Source organism: Nematolebias whitei, chromosome 3 (genome assembly GCF_014905685.2).
Source record: "Nematolebias whitei isolate Nwh7 chromosome 3, NemWhi1, whole genome shotgun sequence".
In the NCBI taxonomy this organism is placed as follows: Eukaryota; Metazoa; Chordata; class Actinopteri; order Cyprinodontiformes; family Rivulidae; genus Nematolebias; species Nematolebias whitei.
The window spans coordinates 42,874,429-42,896,817 of record NC_056500.1 but is presented as its reverse complement, the minus strand read 5'-3'; the positions used below and the strand labels follow the sequence as shown (position 1 = coordinate 42,896,817).

The following is a 22,389-nucleotide window of genomic DNA, read 5'->3' as shown; positions in this document are numbered from 1 at the left end:
GAATGAAGGTAGAAGCAGGGACATAATGTGCTTTGATGGCCATGAAAGGATAAACACCCCCTCACCTCCGATCTTCTGCCCCCTTTACTCAGCCGTGCGCGTCCGCCAACCATTATATTATTATATAAGCAATCAAAGCTTAATTTAAAATGTCGGGGGGTTGGGTTCGGACCTGTAATTACTGTTAATTCGTCAGGTTGGGTGGGGTGGGGTTTGGAAATGATGGACCTGAATGCAACTCTATGATGGACATGAATGATGTGGCTAGCTTGTTATCGTTACTTTTTTTAAGGTGGTCTTTTGCAGAGATTGAGATTTTTTTCTGAAAAGGAAGAACAATTCCAGGCAGAAAACAAACAAACAAAATAACTTGTTTCTACTTTGTTTTCAGCTGGCTGAAAATGAATAAATTGTGTCTTTGTAACTGCAATGGACATATCATCAAAGCTGGATTTGTTAATCTGATGGAGGCAGCTCTGCAGCACTTCTCTGCTAGGTGCATTGAAGCTGAAAATTTTGGGACACCAGAGTGGTCATTAGCTGGACGAGCAATGCTACAACTACATTCTGGCTCCTAATAAGGTCAGGGGAACAGATACTAAATATCTTGTTAGTGTTGTGTTTCTGGGAAAGCAGCATGACATGTAGAGGAAAAAAAAAAAGAAGTGCTTTTTGAGATAGCTCAACCTGCAAATTCAAAAACTCACACTGAAATTGTAGTTGCTCTAAAATATTATGGTTAAATATCACATTTACGTTTACATGTATAAACAGTGAATAAAGCTCTTCCTGGTTAGTGAGTTTCTAAAAAGTGAATCTGAAAGTAAAATCTTTCTTATTACTGCACGCTGCTTCCGGGATGGAAACAGTGAGCAACATGCACTAAAACTAAAGTGATGTAATAGCAAAACGACCCAGTAGTGTTATCAATGTTAGCATTTTTCCGGTTGTAACAATATTTCATCCAAGCAGAAGTCCAAGCTCTTATAGGCATGGTTTGCCTCTGCAACTGAGGATACTGCATCAGTGTTGTCTTGCAGAACTTTAATCACTGTTTGCATACATCGATCTGTTTGGTAGCCATAAAAAAATATTATTGAATAATCCTACTTAAGCTATTGGTCCAAAATACCACTTGGGCGCTGGTAATAGCGACAGGCAGCAGTAGCGGCATATATGCTTTGATGTATGTCTTGTGCTAAAACATTTTGTTTACAAGTAGTCTATCATTTTAATAATCCTGCATATGGTAGAAAGCAGTAATTATGACTTACCCTGGTGTGGCATACTTTTTGGTCCTTTTGGCACATGTTTTGTCACATTTTGATAGACTCTACGAGTATCAGTCGCTCCGTGGTGTAGACAAGAAATCCTTCTTGTGCTGCAGAACTCCAGTGCAGGCGTTGTTGAACCTGCTGCAGTTTTCCTAGCAGACATTCTCCAGACATGGATCTCCACTAAAGATTTGTGCTGGGAGCACAAGCCATCAGGGGTAAGGAAGCAGGGAAAACACTGAGGCTCATCAGGTTTACCAGAGGCTGAAGTGGTATGTCATCGTCATCATATGCTGCCTCTCACTATAATGTTGGTGAATGTCCAGTCACTCCGCAGCAAAATTGACAAGCTCCAGGCAAATATGAAGTATCTAGAGGAGTTTAAACATACCTATATTTTGGCACTGACAAAAGCTTGACTCAAGGATCACAGCTTGCAATTGGACTTGGAGATTGAAGGCTTTAGTGAGCTCTTTTTCTTGGACAAAGACTCCACAGTAACAGGTAAATCACTCTGTGGAGGACTGTGCCTTTACGTGAATAAAACGTGATGTAAGACTATTGTCATCAGAGAAATGATGTGTACCCCACTGAACTTTTGTTACTCTCTGCCTGTTTTATCTGCGAAGGGAATTTCTGCAGCTTTTTCACACTTGTTTGCATTCATCCTAAGGCTAATACGAACCTAGCTACTCAAGCTTTGCTAAAGACCATACAGCAGCTTCAGAAGATCTCCCTGACTGCTCCAAACCTTATCATGGGGGATTTTAACCACTGCAGACTCATACAGTCGCTTGCTAATTTTTATCAATATGACGCGCCCCACTCGACTTACGAGATGTTTGGATCTGCATTATGGAACTGCTCATCAGATCACAGTATTGTTTATTTGGTTCCACCCACAAAGCTGTCCTGAGGGAACAAAAGGCAAAGTGACGTTTGGTCCTAGTTTGATCAGATAAGTCCATCCTTTGTCTTCAAGACTGGTTTAGTTGCACCGACGGGCTTCAAAGTACATCCACTAGTTTGGATGAATTATACGGACACAATTTCGTTTTATGTTCATTTTTGTGAGGGAGCAGTAATTCCCAGGAAATCTGTCACCAGTTTTGCAAATAATAAAGCTTGAATCTCCAAATTAATGAATAAATAAATACATTTATACAACATTAGTTTAAAAAATGATTTGGCTCAATACCACATACCGGTACTCAAACAACAAGTGAGGAAATAATTAAAATTAGCTAAAGTGAACTATAAGGAGAGGGTGGAAAACATGTTCCGCTCCATTAACTCCGGCTGACGTGGGAGGGGGTTAAGTCTATGATGGGGATAGCAACTAAGAAAACTCACATTACTCTTAACTCCTCTTCTGCTTTGAAACTGTGAAATTTTTTAAATTTATTTTGCAATCGTTTTAGCACTAATTATTTTACTGAGGGGCAGCACGGTGCCGAAACTGGTAGAGCTACTGCCTCTCAGTGAGCAGGTCCCTGGTTCAAATCCCGGTCCGGGGGCCTTTCTGGGTGGAGTTTGCATGTTCTCTCCGTGCATGCGTGGGTTTTCTCCGGGTTCTCCGGTTTTCTCCCACAGAACAAAAACATGCATGTTAGGCTGATTGGTAACTCTAAATTGTCCCTAGGTGTGAATGAGAGAGTGATGGTTGGTTGTCTCGTTTGTCTCTATGTGGCCCTGTGATGGACTGGAGACCCGTTCGGGGTGTTCCCCGCCCCTCACACAGTGATTGCTGGACATGGGCACTGGCGACCCCATGACCCAAAAAGGAAGAAGCGGGTAAAAGATAATGGATGGATGGATTTTACTGATGAGCTTCCTGGTTTTAAAAATGATCCATCAGGTGCCACAGTGCATATTGACATTGGAAGTGTGATTAAAAATTTTCTAAAGACTAAAGAAAGGAAAAGTCCAGGTCCTGGTGGTATACAGGGATATACTCAAACTGTGCCCTGCAGCTAGCAGACACTTATTCTTTTCTTTTTAATATGTTTCTCCAAACCTATAGCCCCAAGCCCCCCCCCCCCCCCCCCCAGCTTTGGAAAGACTCTGTTATTGTTTCAATCCTAAAAGGGAAGACTGTTCAGTCACTGAACGACTTAAAGCCTGTTGCCCTGACTTCAACAGTAATGAGGCGAAAAACTTGTAGGGGAGGTCCTCGTTTAAAGTTAAATACATTTGGACTCACTCAGTTTGATTATTGGACATGTAGATGGGTGGAGGATGCAACAGGAACTCTTTTAAATTTAGTTTTAAGAGCTTCAGGAGGGACAGGTGAACCTCACAAAAAATGGCATCATAAGGAAAGAACATTATGTGGAAAGATTGAACATCTCAAGACAAGGAGTCAAAGCTTGGCTGCAAATGTATCTTCCAAATGGGCACCGACCCTAAGCATGCTGTCAAATTAATTTCAAAATGGTTTAAGGACAACAATGTCAATGTTCTAAAAATTTTCTCTCTCATTTAAGTTTGTGCTCAATAATCTGGGTAAAAAAATCCAACAAAGTCATTCTGGAGTCTACCCTCTCCCCCCGTCAACTCCTCTGAGGCAGTCATGGGCAAAGTGGTTCAAAACATCAAAGTTCATGCGCAATAATCCAGGTAGAAATGTCTTTGGCCATGGCTGTCTCAGAGGAGTCGATGGGGTAGAGGGCGGACTCCAGAAATCATCTGATCACCATCAAACTTGTTGGCTCACTATGTGAGTGTGCAACTTATAGGATTACGTTTGTTGTGGCTCCTCGGACTGATGAAGTCTTTTGGATAAAAGACAAAACGTTAAAAAAAAAAAAAACTGGAGCTGTCTTAACTTTGTTGGGTCTCTCTCATGGTTCAGGCATTGAACAAAAAAAAAAAATAACTTGGAAAATATTAACTGACCTAAAACAGCTGATGAATGTTCAGTCTCATTTATTGACAGATCCATCCATCCATTATTTTCATTATCCATCTACTACCTTTTAGGTTGTGGGGGGTCACTGACACCTATATCCAGCAGTCACTGCGCAAGAGGTGAAGTACACCCTGGACATGTCTCCAATCCATCACAGGGAAAAATAGAGACACACGAGACAAACAACCATCCACTCTCTCACTCACGCCTAGGGACAATTCAGAGTTACCAATCAGCCTAACATGCATGTTTTTGGACTGTGGGAGGAAACTGGAGTACCCGGAGAAAACCCACGCATGCACGGAGAGAACATGCAAACTCCACTCAGAATGCCCCCCCACCGGAATTTGATTGTGTGATCTTTTCACTGAGAGGCAGCTCTACCAACTGCACCACCGTGCCACCCTCATGTTGACAGATGCGAAAAATAAATGGTTATGTGTCTTTCAATACAGGATAAGTAAATATTTGATTTCAGTTGTACATATGTGCATCAACTAGTAAAAATGTTTGCAAGCTAGTTGTTCATCTTGTTTTCTTTTGCCTCTGTCTTCCATGACGGCTACATGTGCCCTCCATTCATTTGTGCATGTTGTGAGAATAACTTGTAAAAAAAAGTGAGGTACTGTGGCGACATCTAGGCCTAAGTAAGATTCCTTTTGAAAATTGGGTTGATACGTCAAAATCTAAGATGGCTGCCGCCATATATGTATCTATGTAAACCTTGTGAGCTGGATAACTTGAAATATAAGCAACGTGCCATCTTCCATTTTGGTGTGTGGCTGCATCTAGGTGTAAGAACGGTCACTATCACCAGTCACTATCGGGTTGCCGTGTTGAATTCCAGGTTTACTTTTGTTTCCTGTTCAATCCTGGTCCAGAAAAATATTAATCTTGAAAACTACAAACATTCACGAATCACATCCCTCAGTGATGGAGACATCGGCATATCGCTTGTTCATGCTAAATCTCAATAATAACATAAAACAACATCACTCAGCGCAGTCACAAAGCACCCCACCAGACTATGTCAGTAATTTATTTGTTGGCAAACAACTTTCACTGTTACAACAAATATTAGTTATGAGATCATTCAACTTGGAACCCATACAAAAAAGAATAAATAATTATCAGTAATATCGTAATAATAACCATGATCATAATAATTTAAAAAAGAAATGAACATAACAAAAAATAAAGACGAACCCAGTGCCACTTTTTAAACTCGTGCCTAAAGCCAACCTTCCTTCCTCTGAGCTTCTTTTGCTTTCATTAAACCAATGAGCAGATAAATAAATAATTTCTCTCGTGGGGACATGAAAGGGGGTTTGTGGGATAGATGTGCAAGCAACACTTCATACACTTCTTAATTTTTTTCTCTTTAATTAGTAAACATTGGCTTTCGACGTTGGATAATGCTGTCATGTGCCAGGACCTTTTTCTGTGTGTATTTTCATGAGTTCACATATAAAGTGGAATAATGGCGGTTCACGATCTTACATGGAAGATCCTCCCGTTTGTAGTTACAGCTACGAGATTGACAGCTCTTTTATTATGAGTATTTTTTTTTCCCCTCTCAATAAGATTCAAACTAAGGAAGCAATATTTCTCCATTTAAATAACTTGGCAATAGAGATGACATCATGTCTAAAGCAGTCTTAGGTTATTAACTCAATCTGTTAGGTCCATCTCCGTCATCCAGGCTCCTCCTGCAGCATAGCTTCACTGTGGCAACCTCCTCATCCATCACATCTCACTTTTCTCCCTTTACCTTGAATTCTACACAGTGGTAAAGTATATAGTAACAACCGATTTTGCAAAATGTGACAGTGGTGCTATAAAAGGACCAGAATGTCATGTGCGCAACGTATATGCATAATAATTAAAGAGTGCTTTGTTGTCGTTTATTTTTTTTAAGAAAAAAATATCAAGAGCAATTGTTCCTTGCTCCTTCTGTGGCCAGTTCATGACCAATATATATTGTGACATTTCAGAACAGTCCAAAAGGCAAAAAAAAAAATAAAAACCTCAAATAAATAAAATAAAAACCTCAGAATTTCAAAAAATAAAAGACTTGGTCATATGCAACATTTGTATCTGAATTCTGTACAATACATAAACAGTTTGTGATTCCTCGTAATTCTTTGATGACTGAAAACTTTTACAGAAGAAAGGAGAAAAGATCGAACCCTGTCTTTTATTCTTCCTCTTTAGTTCAGTGAGCTGTAATATGAGCTTCTGTCTTTGTTTTTTTTTTTTTTTGTGAAGTACACAGTAACCGTAGTCACTACAACTCGCAGGAATGTTACACCAGCCCGGACACAACTCCAGTTTAGCAGATACAAACAGGGAAAGAGTTCAGAACATTGGCGTGAGTATGGTTCCACTTCAACTGCCTGCATGATATGGACTTCACTGGATGATGGATAGTGAGGGCATATATATAAAACATCCTTCACTTGATTGGCAGGTATGCTGCATCTCTGTGGGTGAAAGTTTATATTGTGAACACCGGAGTTGAAGATTCTGCTCTAACTTTTGGAGAGGTGAAACTATCATCCAAGTCTTAGAGTTTGACAGAGATGTACAGAGACATACGCAGCTCCATTAACCAGGGTCCTCCCCACGTAAAGGCGGGGGGAGTGGAGACTGTCCTCTACGATCTGCTAGTAAGTGAAGCGTGTACTGGGGATCTTGCAAGGCTACAATCAGTCCAAGACTCCAAATGAAAGTAACAGGTTTGTTGGAATTACAGAACCTCTCCCTGTTCCAAGTGAAATTTTCCTATTTGGTGCTGACAGATGTCTTTTGGGTTTGCACCAGTTATCACAATACATTCTCTCCTTCCTTGTATTTGACCAGTGATGTCTATATTGTCACAAACCATCGTTCATATCACACAGTGTATCAATCCAGGGGTGGGCCAGCTCTGTCAGTCAACAACACACAATGTCTTCATTGGAACTTTAAAAGTGTGAAAATGGTTACAGGAGGGACAGCTGGCTCTATAGACTTGTAACCAGGTGAGAAGGGTCCACTGGAGGCTCCTCAGGTGACGAGTCAGACTCCTCTTTGCTCCCAGACACCATATACCCGTCGCTGCCACCCCGGCCCATGTGGTAGTAGTTCTGCAGCTCGTGGAGGTGATTCCTGGAGCCCAGGTTTGGCATGCTTTTATAATAGACATCATCCAGTTCAGGAGCAGTGGCACTCTTGCAGGGCTGGAGCTCCCCGGAGCTGTCCTCCTCTCCGTCTGTCAAGCCGTTCATCTGCCCGTCGGGGAGGTCCGTCAGCACCGGCATGCTCGTGTAGAGCGAGTCTCTGTGGTTTGGCGATTGTGTGTGCTCATCAGTGTGTTCGTTAGTCAGCAGGGGGAAGAAGCTCTCACTGGGCTCCTGGGCGATGCGCCGCTGCCTGGAGAAGCTGTGAAGAGGAGGCGGCGGCGGGGGGTGGCTGTCTGGTGGAGGAGGCCGCGGCGGCAGGAGAGGCGCGTTGGACTCCTCTCGGATGATCTCCAAACCGAGGTTCTCATCGTGGGGGAAGGCTGCAGGGTTGTCCAGAACCATGGGACTGTTGTCCTCTTTACTGCTGCCCACACAGCCGCCAATTGCACTGCTGCTGCTGCTGCCCCCAGCCAGGCTCCCTGAAATAACCAAGCAGAAATATTACAACGCAACGCATCAGGAATGACTTTTAATTAGTTCTGAGCAAGAAGCAGAGCTGCTGTTACTACAGTGTTAATGATTTTAGCACTCTAAAGTGGAGAAGTAGCTTTAATTATGAAGCCAATCCAATTTCTATTTGCAAAGTAAAATGTTTTGCTCGAAGAAAACGACAAACAGGTTTATCACTTGACTCCGCTCAAAAACACCCATGTGGGACAGTTTTAATGTCTAAAAGGTGGGCTTTCGACGATCGGTGAAGTAAACGTCTCTAAATGCTTCAATTTGTTGTTCATGTGTAACTACAAGTGTTTTAACACAATATTCACTGGAAATCCAAAATGGATGCTGCATTAAAACAACATAATCTTATAGAAGCTGATCTTTGCAGAGGAGGAGAATGATCTGTGATGTCTGAAGTTATTTATCTGCAGATCCAAAATAAAGTTAGAGACTCAGTTTTATACATTGTACTTTTTAATCTCAATATATTTCTTAATGTTATGGTTTAACTTACTAAATTATGGTAGTGATTCAGCTGTTTAACTCGTTTCTTTTTAACCTCGGCGTCACTTTTAGTTACAGAAAAATCCCTACAAATGTATAAACACCAGCCCTGAGCATGAAGAAACGTCAGTAAATATCTATTGGTTTCCTGTGACTAACATTTCTTATTATGATGATAATATGTCCATCATTTGGTCATTTCTTTAGTCTGCCCCTTGGTGACCACAAGAAAAGAGTGATTGCAGATAAAACATGTTAAATATTTCTTAACTGGTGACCATGAAACAAGAGAACAAAAGCCATGGAGTAATGTCTTATTCATCCCGTTGAAGAGAACAAAAAATGTGTCAAACGTAAACTTTTAACTCCCAAACTAAAACGTATCTATTCTTTGCTAAGAAAATAATTCATAAAGTGTTGCGCCCACCATGTTTAATCCTACCATTTACACTTTCAGAAGACTCCAGTTGTTTAGTTTGCTGCTGAGGGTTTATGTTGACGGTGCTGAGGCTGGAAAAATATCAGTCCACTGGGAGTTGAGTAAACTTTTGGACCGACTGGATGCACTGATCAGGAGGACAATAAGGCTCCCCTTATAGATGGCTAATAAATAGTTTATAGATATGTTATCAATTGCTCTATAAACACTTTATAAATCATTAATAACTGTTTATTATGCATTAATTAAGGGTGACGAAGACTAAACTGACCAGTTTCTTGCTAAATAGTGAGCCAAATATGTTCATCTATATATTTCATCTAGAGTTGTTATATTAAACATTTCCAACTAAGTTACTACCTGTTACTACCTGGGGCGGCTGTGGCTGAGTGGTTAGAGCAGTCGTCCTCCAATGCAAGAGTTGGGAGTTCGAATCCACCAGCAGTCACATGCTGAAGTGTCCCTGGGCAAGACACTGAACCACTCATTGCCTCTGATGTGTCCCATCAGTGTATGAATGTGATAAAGCTCTGATTAATCTTTGTATAGATCTAGTAAAGTGCTGTATGAACGGGTAAATGAGGACAGATTGTAGTGTAAAGAGCTTTGAGTGTCTTGATCACATAGAAAGGCGCTATATAAGTACAGTCCATTTACCATTTATCTTGTAAGCACAATAAGTATTTGTAAACCTATTTTTTTAGGATATAATATTAGTTGTAGATACTTATAATGCAGTGAAAAAGTACAATATTATATGCTAAAAAATTAGGTTTACAAATGCTTACTGTGCTTACAAGGTAGTAACTTAGTCTGAAAAGTTTATTATAACAACTCTAGATGAAATATATAGGTGAACACATTTGGCTGACTATTTGGCAAGAAACTTGTTAGTTTTGCCTCTTTGTCACCCTTAATTAATGCACAATAAACAGTTATTAATGATTTATAAAGACTGAGGAAATCTTTCGGATGAAAGACGAAACGTTTCTACATTTTTTTTTGTTGTTTTGCTTAGTTTTGTTTTTGTTTTTTTATGTCCAGAGGATCAGATTTAACTTTTTTGGATTTACAAAGTGTTTATAAAGGAATTAATAATGTCTATTTAAACTATGTATTAGCTAACTATAAGGGGAACCTTATTGTAAAGTGGTACCCTTTTCTTTTACAGTGGCATGCCATTTTTAAAAAAGTTGTTTTTTGTGCTTGTTGTCTTCTCTCTTGGCTGCTCCACATTGCAATTGACCCCACAATGAATAGTTGTTTTATAAAAGTGGAAAATGACAGGCTGGCACTCTACTGGCTAGCCAATAGCTTAGCCTAGACAAAAACCATTGCCTCTGCCTCCATACTCTGTGCTCTATGGCTGATACGGTACTAATTATTGATACATGACGGAACAGCTCTTTAAAGAAAACCAGATAGATGTTTTTAGCAGCAACAAGACAAACCCTGAAGTCTTTGTACTGTGATCCTTCACAGAAATACAGAAAACAACAGAGGTTAAGATAAATTATTTACTTAAAGAAACAACAAAAAAGGTTGAATCATGTCATCTGGACTTCGTTTTTTTGTTAAAAAGAAACATTTCGCCCCTCATCCAAGAGGCTTCGTCAGTCTGAGGCCTAGCCATCTGGTATTACCCAGAAGCCACCCTGACTCTTGTGTTTCAAGCCTGCCTCAGATACCCCTGAAGTCTGGCCTTTTCACTAATGGTTTCAAAAACACAAAGTTTGTTTTCTCAGTCATCCAATGACTGGATGACTGAGAAAACAAACTTTGTGTTACTTAAAGAAACATTTTAAGTGATGTAATAATCAAAATTATTCTCTGGCTGTGGAAAACCCAACTGATTCCCTAAAGTTTTTTTTAATAAAACCAGTTAAAAACTGGCTTTAGCATTGTCTCCAATCTAACACTGGAACCTGTTTGGCACTAAAACCCTATTAAAACAACAAAAAGTGGATAAATGAAGTTGCAGTCACCTCCGTTGGCCATGCTGCTGTTGACCAGCTTGTTCATCAGGTTGTGGCTGCGCTCAGTGGTGGCTCTCTCGTGGTTGTTCAGGTAAGGAGGGATGTAGTTGGAGGTCAGCTCCTTGAGGATCTTCTTCTCCAGGGTTGTCTCCTTGTGGTTGCTGTGGGTGCCGTACCCGCCGCTACGATCCAGGATCTGAACGCAGTCGCTCAGGTACTCGCTGCTGGCCATGCTGAAGTTATTGCCATGGTTGCCATTAAGAGGAAGTGTGTCCATAACGCTGGCGTCTCTGGCGTTGTTCAGGATGCCCTCTGAGGAACAAGTCATTCAAGAGGTAATCGTTATTAGAATTCCTAAAATAAACTGCACCGGTGGTGGTGGTGGTGGTGGTGGTGGGGTGGGGGTGTTCTACGAAGAAGGATTTTAATTATTGTTTTATAACACAGTGTGTGCTGGGAATTGGGGATTTAAGTAAGCAGATGATAATTTCATTGGAAGGAAATAGAAAATGCTCCAAGCATTCATTATTCATTTAGGAGAAGCTTCTTCTTCTCCTCTGTTAAAACTAGCACATCAGCAGCAAGACAAAAATAATAATAACAGAAGTTAGATCTTTGAAGACATGTTCAAAAATGCTTTTTCACGTGTCACTTAAAATGGATGACCTGCGAATAATTTACTGGTCAAATGGATTGCTGCTCAGCTGTAACTCAAATGTAAATGTTCACACTTGAGACGTTATTTCAATTAAATGTTGTTTTGAGAACCATGCAATGGAAAAAGGAACCTAAAAATAAGATTTATAGACAAGAAATCTAAAACTGTGCCAAACTAAATGACTGTGTGCTGACACACGGTTTGGGAAAAAGCTCTTGCGACAGCTCGTGCTAAATATTTTGTTCTGACTGCCATAAAAGAGAACAAAGTTAATCGTGAAGTGGTACGTACTTGTGTCTCGGTAGGGTGCTGATGGACCGCAGGAAGGAGAGAAGAGAAAAGAGAGGCACATGTAAGTTTATACATGGAGAAGAGCAAACCTGTTCAATTTTTAATAAAATAAACTGTGTTGATTTTATATTTTTTTCTGTTTAAGCACAGAAAGAAGCAAAATCAGTCAGTGCACAGAGTTAACATTTCAAACACATAATGTATTATTGCACTTCATCACTGTACAACATGAGCACCATCACATGCAGAGCAACATTTAAAATGAAGCAAAGACGAGTAAGAAATCAAATAAATTCACACAAACTACAAATTATATTTAACCCTCCTATAGTGTTCATTCCTTGCTCATTATTTTTGTGTACCCGGTCAAAACTGTCCATCTGATCATAATAAAATGTATGATTAATAATGTTATAGATGTTTTTATTAATGTCTTTTCTAATGAACAGCACCATTTTAGATCTACTGTTTGAGTTTTATGTCCTGTAGGCCTCACTGATCAGAGCTCACTCCTAATTTTTGAATAAAAAATGTACTTTTGTTTTATTTTCACTACTTTAAATGTAAAGACACAACATGTTGCATTTTCATCACAGATTTTTATGTCCGAGTTTATCACACATTTGTCTTTAAATCGTTTCAAACTTTTAATAATAGCTAAATAAACATATTTTTGTGTCAAACCTAAGGAGTGTCATGATTTAACACATCCAAGGGCCTAAATAACAGTTTGTTTTTGTGCTGCCAAGAAATAATTTGTGAGAAAGATCTCAAAAATATATTTTATATCGCAGAGCTGCGAAAAAGGTTTTAGATAATGATGAACCGATGTTAGGATTGTTTGTGGAAATGTCAACAGGTGTGGTTCTCACTCCCACACGTGTTGTCGTAGAGGCTAAACAAGGGGAGCGAGGTGTGTGTGTGTGCTTGCTCATGTTACTTTGCAAGGACCAACTGCTCCTTGTGGGGACCAAAGCCCAGTCTGCATAAGGTTCAAGTGTCATTGGTGGGTTATGGTTAGGTATGTACTGGTAATGGTTAGGTTTAGAGTAAGGGTCAGGCTATGGAAAATGAATGGAAGTCAATACAAAGTCCCCATAAAGATAGAAAGACAAATATGTGTGTGTGTTTGTATGCGTGTGTCCAGGTAAATACAAATGCAGGGGTGTGGGAAATGAATTTGTCCATTTGTTGCAGTCAATTTTATTCACCTAAAGTCTAATCATTGATTAGTTTTGACTGAGAACACCAAAGAAATGAACAGAACTGAATGAGAATAATCAAACTTAAATTAAAACACTGCGTAATGAAGTTATAAAATCTCATGTCACTGAGATCAGTAGAAATCCTTTCATTTCCTCAAGAAAACTTTTAAGGCAATCGTATTTGACTTGAGCACAACAGAAGGGTTAGTTTGTCACGAGAAGCTTCTACAAACTGTCAATCTGCAACTAAGAGACACAATTTATTCTATGCATGCATGCATATTACTGTCTGATCCATCAAAACGCTGAATCAAAACATTAAATAAAGAAAAAAGCTCCATGCAAAATATAAAGAAACTCCTCCAAGCTAAGGTTTTAAACGCTGCACGGTCAGAATAGGAACATTAGGCACACCTTGGGTGTTGTACATGCCCACGGCTGGGTTGTTATAGACTGCCGAGTCCCCCAGGAGAGTGTTATAAGGATTGTTAGTACCATGGGGACGAAGGAGAGCATTAGTTATAAGATGATTAGCCATGGCTCCTGGTACAGACAGATAGAGGAAGTAGAGGAAGAGAAAAGAAGAGCAACAGCCAAGGCGAGAGAGGAAGAGGAGGAGAGAAGGAAAAGCAACAGCCAAGTGAAGAAAGAGAGAGAGAGAGAGAGGGAGAGAGAGAGAGAGGGAGAGAGAAGCATTCAAGTAAAAAAAAAAAAAAAAAACGAGACCGAGGACAAACAGAGGTTAGAGAGAACAGGTAGCCATTGCAGAGTGGAAGTAAGCAAGGAGGAGAGAGAGAACGAGTGAGATGGAGAGTGTGTGGAAGAAAGGGGGAGAGAAGAGGACATGTGAATCAAACAAGCAAACAGTTCAGGGAGAAAGCTGAGAAAAAGCTTGACAAGTCATTCTTGCAGCCACTGAGCTCAGGCTGAGGGAGGGGTTGGGGGGGGGGGGGGGGCAGAGAGACAACGAGAGCGTGGCAGAGCTCAGGGCGGCTGCTCTTCAACACGCTCCAGCAGAGAGGCACCAGTACAGGAGGGTTGATGGACAAAAGGGCCACAGCAAAGTGTTCTGGTATGTTTTTATCCCCTACAGCAGGGGTCCCCAACCACCGGGCCACGGACCAGTTGGATCATTTGGTACCGGGTCGCATAGAAAAAAAGAAGTTACATTTTTATTTAATATTTCTATTAGTCTGCATGGTATTTATTTTGAAAATCAATCACTTCTGTCAGCGCAATTTTAGTGCTTCCTTGACTCAGTCACAGTTTTTTTTTTCACTTGTAAGCTCTCAAACTAACTTTAGTAAAAGTTGGTAAAAAAAAACAAAAAAAAAAAACATTGTTAGGGAAATTCTTTGAAAAATAGAACAGGCCAGATGAAGACACCAGAAGACTCCACAACCGCCACCAAAATAAAAGCTGCATTTAAAAGAAAACACCAGGCGTCCTTCAGGTTCATCACATCAGAGGAGTCACACGCTCTGTGTGAGACGTGGAGATCCACGATCCCTCGAAGCCCCGAAACCTTCAAAACGGCTTCACCACATGGAGACCGAGCTCCTTCATTAAAATAAAAGACGGAGTATTTTAAAGGGAAAAAAGTGAATATCAAAGATCAGAAAGGATTATTAAAGGCCGCCACGCCATTAAATGTGTCTGCGCTGAGAGCATTGTATTTAGTGGCTAACAGCATTGATAAGATGTTAGATTTAATAAATCATAAAACTACATTAGAATTTAAATGGCAAAATATAAAATTACAATTATATTTCTATTACAGATGTTACAATTAAATAATAAATGATACACCTAATTGTGTTTTGTTATGCGCGTGACCCCGCCTCACATTCTCTGCAGCTGGTCCATGAAAAATTGTCTTGCATAAAACCGGTGCATGGTGCAGAAAAGGTTGGGGACCCCTGCTCTACAGGGAGGGGCCTCATGGTTCCATGAAAGCCCTTAAATAAATTAAACACATGATCGTGATAAGTTATATTTATCATGTTGGGCAAAATCCTACTAGCTGCATTGAAAAATATATTTTTTTATGTTTTCGCCTGAATCAGCTCATCTTTTTCTCTTCACCTCTGTCTGTGGTTGTATGGAGGGCTATTGAAAATGAGAAAAGTAAAACTTTTAAGAAAATAGCTCATGAATTCACTGCATACCTTCATTTGATGATACTCCCAGAAAATAATCGTAGGATGCACATCTACAACGGATTAACTCTGGAATCAAACATGTTCAGTGTGGCTGCCACAGCCATGCAACCTTAGCAAATACAAAAACTTAGCCACTGTTTCTTTCCAGTATGATCTTTGTAAACCTGTTAGGAATAAAGCTACCAGGGGGTAAGTTCGTCAGCTTCCAATCGTGGGGTCTGGGGTTCAATCCTCAGCCCTGCAGCCTGCTCAGGTGTCCTTGGGCAAGACACCGTACCCCACATCACCCATCAATATGCTTAAATGTATAGTTTTCTTAAATGATTGGAGTGGTCAAAGAAAAGCATATGGTGGCCGAGGCCATCGTTAACCACTCTCTGGCTCTGCCATTGGGCCTGGTGGTGGAAAAAATGCCTTCCTCCACTTGACAGGATCCATCACTCAGCGCTGCCTCAGACAATAAAAAAAACCCAACACAGCTTCAACTTAAACGGGACGGTAACGAAGACGTGATGCAAACTGACAGTCATCTTAGTGGTTAGCAGTTTAGCTTTAGCTTCCGCTAATATTTTTACCTGTTTAACGTTAGCAAAGCAATTTTTTTTAGTTAGCAACATATGGGTTAGCAAAACGAACTGTGCCCACCACTGATAGTGTATTAGTGCAGAAATGATTTAGTTCCAGACGAACGGAACAGAGAAAGAGAAAATTGATAGATTAATAGAAAATAAACTCAAATATATACCCTCACAGACCAGCTTTGTTTTAAAATGGTACTGTTTTGATTTGTATTTTGGACAAAAAAAATGAATTGTATATTTATATTTAAAAAAAAAATAGTTTGTTGTTTTAGTCATTTCATGACATCTTATGAGCAGTTTGGGCGTTTATGGTTAGATGAGCTACCGTAGTTTTTGCTGTATAAGTCACTTTTTTTTTGTTGCATAAATTAGCATGCCCTGTGACTTATACAGCGAAGCAACATATTTATGTTTCCCCCCCATATTTATAAACCAATTTTTGGCTGAGATCTGATGATTTCATTCATTCTGACATGGGGAAATATTGAACACTACCATTTTCAGCCACTAGAGGGCCCTCGATTAATATGGCAAGCCAAGTGTGTCATTAATAGGTAAAAGAGGCTACTAATGAGACACTTGGCTTGCCATACAGAGCCACCTTGGTCTCGCTCCGGAACTCCTGGAGCAAACGTCAAATCAGCTGCATTTCGCCTCGCCGCCCAGGCGAAATGCAGCTGATTTGACCGTCAAAGTGCATTTATTAAGGAAAAGTTCAACTGAGACACACCTTTGCTATATGCTAGTGAAGATTCTCAGTCTTTGCTATAATGTCAAGCAAACAAATAATTGTTTTTAAGCATTAATCTTGTTAAATTCAGGTTAAAGTCCTACCGTGCACTCTCCCACGGCCCCCATTTGTCAGCCAATCGATTTTTGATACAACACCGGCCCACATTCCCGGGTTGTCAGCGGTGACGCGTAACAAACGCGAGGCGTAACAAACGCGAGGCGTCAGCGGTGAAGCATGATAGTTGCAACTTATACGGCGAAGCAACATATTTATGTTTTTTTCTCCACTTTATTAGACATATTCGGATTGATGCAACTTATACGGCGGTGCAAGTTTTACGGCGGCAAGTACGATAAGTAGCATTTTTTTCCCCAAGTTCCCACAAATGTATGTTTTCTGCTTCAAGTGCAAAATTGTTCAAGTTCAAACTAACATGCAGAGCATGATTAGATGAGCAAGATTACATTTTTGTGTAGCTTTGCTAAGAAGTACGTAACCGTTTCTGTTTTTTATTACCTAGTTAGTGAAGGGAAACAGCAAACCTTCAGCCAGTTTGCGTGAGTTATTGAGCTACTTCTCAACAAAATACAACCACGATTCCTCAAAACTAAGTTCACATCATCCTCTTCTGTCTTTGCTGCAGAAATGAGCCAAGAAGGAAATCTGTCACCCAGCCCAGAATTATAGCTGCCACAGATGCAGCATCAAAAGGAGTCTAAATAAAATTGATCCCTCTATATAAAAAAAATGGAAAAAATTAATTAAAAAAAGAATTTGGCTGCTGTGAAAGCCTGAAGGGAGAGTTTGAGTCAGTGAATTAAAACAACACCGATACATAATAAACAAATGGATCTACTGCATCATAGGGTGTCCTTTCTTTTGCTGTGCAATGCCTTTTCCCATAAAATAATCGATACAGCATGCAGCAGCTTAATGCGTGTTGGCATCAGCCCATTTCCATATCACCTAAGTAAAATGACTACCATTTTGTGGTTTTATTCTGTCATTGTCAGAAGCTGCTGCCATTACTCATCTGTGTTGGACCTGCAAGAACTCCCACAATTCCAAGAAAACACTGTCAGCTTCTGCTACCACATAGTTGTGACTCTCAGGTAGGTAAGGCATTGTCTGAGCGACCGCGTCACGCAAAGACAAATTTCAATTAACTGAAGCAATTCCAATGTAACCTCCCCATGTTGTTCATTCTGTCACTCTATCTAGTCATCTGAAATGAGTCTACTGGCCCAAGCAGCTGGGCACGTAACACTTTGAAAGCACGAGGGCAGAGAGAGGTGTGGGTTTCCGAAGCCCTGCCTCTCTAAGTGCGTGATAATTCAAGCACTGACTTGCACTGTGCCTGCTTTAGTATCCATCTGTCATGCTAACAGCTTATTAGTGGCCTGAAGAAAGCGAGGGCCACCCCTCAGTTTGGAGACTAACAAATGGCAGCGTGCCTTCAGTGAGTGTGTGCGTGTCAAACTGTCTGGCTATTCGGGTGTCGACGCCCTCATTACACTAGCTTTCAGACAGCCGTACTTATGGATTCTGTTCCTAGAGTCCATTACAACGTTGTATTCTAGAGTGTAGAAAATAGATAGCTCTGGTGGTGAAAATACTTTGAGCTGAACGCTCATTGAAAAGGTTGCTAATTATAGTACTTCTGATTGGAATAGGTTCAGCCATACAGGACAGGTTGCAAAATGTGCTTTGATGAACCACTCATTCATCTAACTGTGTGCAACCATTTAACTATGACACATTTAATAAATAATACATCATCATATTAAGAGAATGAACAAGCGGTACACCAATGTCCCCCATCGCTCACAGATTTAAATTTTTTATTGTTGTAGTTCTTGTGATAAGTGTCGTTTTGGACTGGAGTTGAACTGGGAATGTAAGTGAACCTTGAGGTTTTTGATGCAACATATTCAAGTGGATAGCAGTCCCACTGTGTAGAAGAACAGAGGTAGGTGTCTTTTGTCGTTTCTTGTTTTGTTTCTTTGCTTGTCCAAGGCAGCACAATGACAGATCCTGGTGAGTGGAGGGAGCAATTTTATCCATCGCCAGGTGCAATGGAGGAGCCAGGGGGTGGCCAGTGGTGGTCTTGGCCACCATATCATTATTTTTGGCCACCCAATAATTTGAGGAAACTCTGCTTTTAAGCAATGTTGCAATAACAATCTTTGATTTTTCACATGGCAATCTAAAGTTTGATCATGACCTTTTTTACACATAGATGAAGGTGAACATCAAGGTGGAAGTCGGCATGTTGCCTATTTTTCTAGTTATCCGGCTCACAGTGGTTATCATATATACAGTATAGTGGCAGCCATCTTGGATTCTGACATAGCAGCCCAGTTTTCAAAAGGAACCGTTCTTATGCCTACAGGTAGCTACACACCAAAATAGGAGCCAATACTTCATTTATTTTTCAAGTTATCATGCTCACAACATGCACTGATGGACGGATGTTTTTCCAGATCCCCTTCATCGCTCCACGACAAGGGTCAATAAAACCAAATGTTTTACAAGCTTTAAAGGAATCATCTTATGATGAGGCTGAAGTTTTAGCTGTTTTGGTTAAACCTTATAAATGACGTTATGACTGATCTCATGTGATATATGAGATGTTACTAAATGTGCTAGCACTGTGTGGGGATGTTGAGGGATGACAATTTTAGCTCATTATCTATAAATGCAAATAAAAAATAGTCATTTTTGTCTTGGCAAATGTCGATTAACTGTGGCAGCCATCCTGAACTGGATTGACTTCAAACGATATTTAGCTAAGAATAAAAATACCTAGGAATACTTTCTAAGAAATTCACTGAAATATGTCCAGTGGTTCATGAGATAGTTGGCTAAGAGACAAATTGACTCTAACAACCACTGCTGAAATTTGATCTCACACAGTAAGTAGCACTTACAGTGTGTCTTGTGAATGACCCTCAGCTTCTAAAACACCCACTTTTAACACAGTGTCTCTAAGTTATAGCTTTTCAGGGGGTTTCTAAGGTCATCTGGCTATGATGACCAACTAAAATTGCCTTAACATCTAAAGGTAATCAGTTGCAGAGTTACAACCAATGATTATTTCCTGAAAACTTCAATAAAACCTGTGCAGTGGTTCATGAGATATTTTGCTAACAAACAGACAGATTCCACTCCCAATAGTTAATGTCTAGATTTTAAACAAATACCTTGTGCACTCTGATAGTACTTGGAAGATGTCAGTAGAATTAGTCTCAGTAACTACCATATTAAATGATCTCATTAGCTGTAAGATTAACAACGTTTAAAACATTTTTGTCTTTTTTAGGGTCAGTTAGCTGTTGAAGCCATCTTGAATCTGCTTTTTGCCAAAAGATACATCATAGATTTCCAAACTGGCTAATGCTTTCGTTCAACAAAAATATGCTCTTGTTTTTCCTTTCGGTGAAGTCACCCTTTGAAGAAGAATTAAAATCACAAGGAGAATTTTAAACCCTACTCTCGTCACCTTCCACTCTTCTAAAACACAATGCTGTAATAAGCGGTTTGGACTCAAACCACTTTGCTAAATGACAGCGTATGTCGCTCGCACCTCTTGCTAATAATAAAGTAGATATGGTGACAGTGATGCAGATGCAAATGGTAGGTATCCCATGGTTACCTCTGTTGAGCGTGGTGGAGCTGTTGATGTCTCCAGTGATGAAGGAGGACTCCTGTTTCCTCACGGTGTCGTTCCACATCCGTCTGATGCGACTCTGTACACAGGAGAAAAGAGGAAGGAGGGGGGATAGGAGGCAAAAAGTAGAAGCAGTAATGACAGGGAAAGACAATGAAAGAGAGGAATATAAATGGGGAAAATGAGATGACAAAAAGGAGGAATTTCGGGAGAGAAAATAGGGAATATGAAGTGCAAAATAAGGGAAAATTAGTGCAGGGAGGCAGAAAGGGCAAAAAATAAAACAAAGCAAGGACCAGCACGAGACAAAAAGGCGAGGAAGAAGTTTTCATAATGAGTGTCATCTTTACTCTGCATACCTGAGCGTCTGCAACGAAATCAGTTTGGGTTTGGGATATCTTGCTTTCAACACTGAAACTGTTCACGTTTCCAAACAGAATCAGCAGCTCTCAGACTTCGAATCAACGTGTCAGATTATCAGACAGGGTGAAAGCGAAGAGCAATAATCCCAAACCCTTTGTTCATGGTGTGCTCTGGCCTCACCTGGGAGTCTGCTGTGCTGTAGCGTCCTGGTGTGCAGGCAGGTAAGCTCACCTGTGAGCCTGTGGAGTAGCGGCCCGGCGTCCGAGAGGTGGTGGTCTTACTGGAGGAGGAGATGGAGGTCTCCACGCTTTTGCCGCTGCAGCAGTGGGTGCGCAGACACTTGCCATACTCTTTGCGCACCTGGGTGGGGGAGGAGGGAAGATGGGTGCACACAGGTACAGGTAAGAACAAGCAACCAGCTCACTGAGTGCAAAAAACACTTTCCCAATCTCCCAGTCTGACATGAAAAGATAAAATCAACACTTTTCGCTCACACTCCCCAAGTGAGCACTAAACCCATAAAAAGGCAGACATTAGGAGATTAACTCCATAAACTTTCCTCCATCAACACCCGCCCTAACAACGCTACACATTCATCTGAAATGGACTTATTCCTCAGAGAGACATCTGATGCATTTGTACACACAGAGCATCTGCACTTAGATCTCAATCAAGTTAGAACAAATAAGAGCGTAATTGATTTTTAACAAGCTTGTTGGACTGGCAGACATGGACGACCACATGCTCTGTTTGAACAGCTGCGTTCTGAGGCGCTCCATGCATCTTGAGAGGAACCATGGTTGGGCTGCAGCCAAAGAAAACCTCAGCGCTGTTCTGAGGACATCACTCTGGATAGCTGATCCTGTAACCTAAAACTTACCTAAGTACACACACACACACATCTTTACTAGTCAAGGTACCTATAACTCTCGGCAGAGCTGCAGCCAGATGAGAGTGCATTAAGCATTTCCTTTCTACATCCTGCCCCTCTTCATTACTGCCGGGGAGTGGGTGGGAGACCCTGCAAAAATATGCCATGATGTGTTGGCGCTTCCTCCAAGCTAAATATAACTGAAATATAAAATGTGGTAAATATATGCGCACAAGTTCCAACAGTGTTTTTGGTCAATTAAACCTCAAACCAGCATTAAAAACGGTGTAATTTTAAGATTAAAGGGACACTGTGTCTCTCTGCTTGTTTCCAATATGGACAAGAATTCCATTTAAACATTATCTACATTTTAATAAACTTTTATAGAATTAATGACCTTAAAAACAAACGTATGTTGTACATCCAATGCTTGACAGATGCATAGAAAAAAAATACTTAATCCAAAGGCGTAAAATAAAATCAAATAAACTCATGCACACTAGGTGAACTTGCCAACATTTATAGCACCATTTTGGCCACTTGGCATTCATCAGGCAAACAATTTCAAGAATTAAAAATAAGGTCTTAAATAGGAAGTTATACAAGTGTTGATAAATCGTAATCATGTCACGTGCGCCGCAGTATGGCAGCACTGATGGGAGCTCTGCTTTGACTCGCTCTTTTTTTGTTACTGTTGTTTTAACTTTTTTTGCACCTACACTTCACACCCACATTACGGGTACGACCGTAACGCACTTATGGAGCTTTGTGTGTCACTATCATGCCATCGTGGTTCAGTTCCTGGCCCCCTTCTAGCCTCGGGCTCAGGCTCCGGCCTGTCATGGCAGCTGACTCCATGATCCTCCATCTGCCTATACAGACCGAACTCTACGGAACAGTTCAGTTCCGCGGGAAACTTTGGATGTTCTGTGGCTGACGTACCTCATTCTAGAGGCCAGTCGTCATCTGTTGCCGTGGTCGTTATTATCATGCTGCTAACGGGATCGTGCTGCTAACAGTACCATGCTGCTAACGGGATCATGCTGCTAACAGTACCATGCTGCTAACAGAACCATGCTGCTAACA

At 40.6% G+C, this 22,389-nt stretch overlaps 1 protein-coding gene across 3 annotated transcripts; it reads right to left on the bottom strand.

Annotated features, from left to right (window-relative positions):
- Positions 1–6,398: 6,398 nt before the first annotated feature.
- Positions 6,399–20,135, bottom strand: LOC119430798 (adhesion G protein-coupled receptor L3). 3 transcript variants are annotated; one of them, XM_037698274.1, is made up of 5 exons: positions 20,055–20,135; positions 13,338–13,376; positions 11,719–11,736; positions 10,779–11,081; positions 6,399–7,828 (listed from the first exon to the last, which is right to left on the bottom strand). In XM_037698274.1, the coding sequence occupies exons 1-5, from the start codon at positions 20,131–20,133 to the stop codon at positions 7,191–7,193; spliced, it is 1,077 nt and encodes a 358-aa protein (XP_037554202.1). In that variant the 5' UTR covers positions 20,134–20,135; the 3' UTR covers positions 6,399–7,190. The 3 variants fall into 3 exon arrangements, with proteins under 3 accessions (XP_037554202.1, XP_037554203.1, XP_037554201.1); XM_037698275.1 differs by lacking the exon at positions 13,338–13,376; XM_037698273.1 differs by lacking the exon at positions 20,055–20,135 and having other exon boundaries at positions 13,338–13,518.
- Between the last annotated feature and the right edge of the window lie 2,254 nt (positions 20,136–22,389).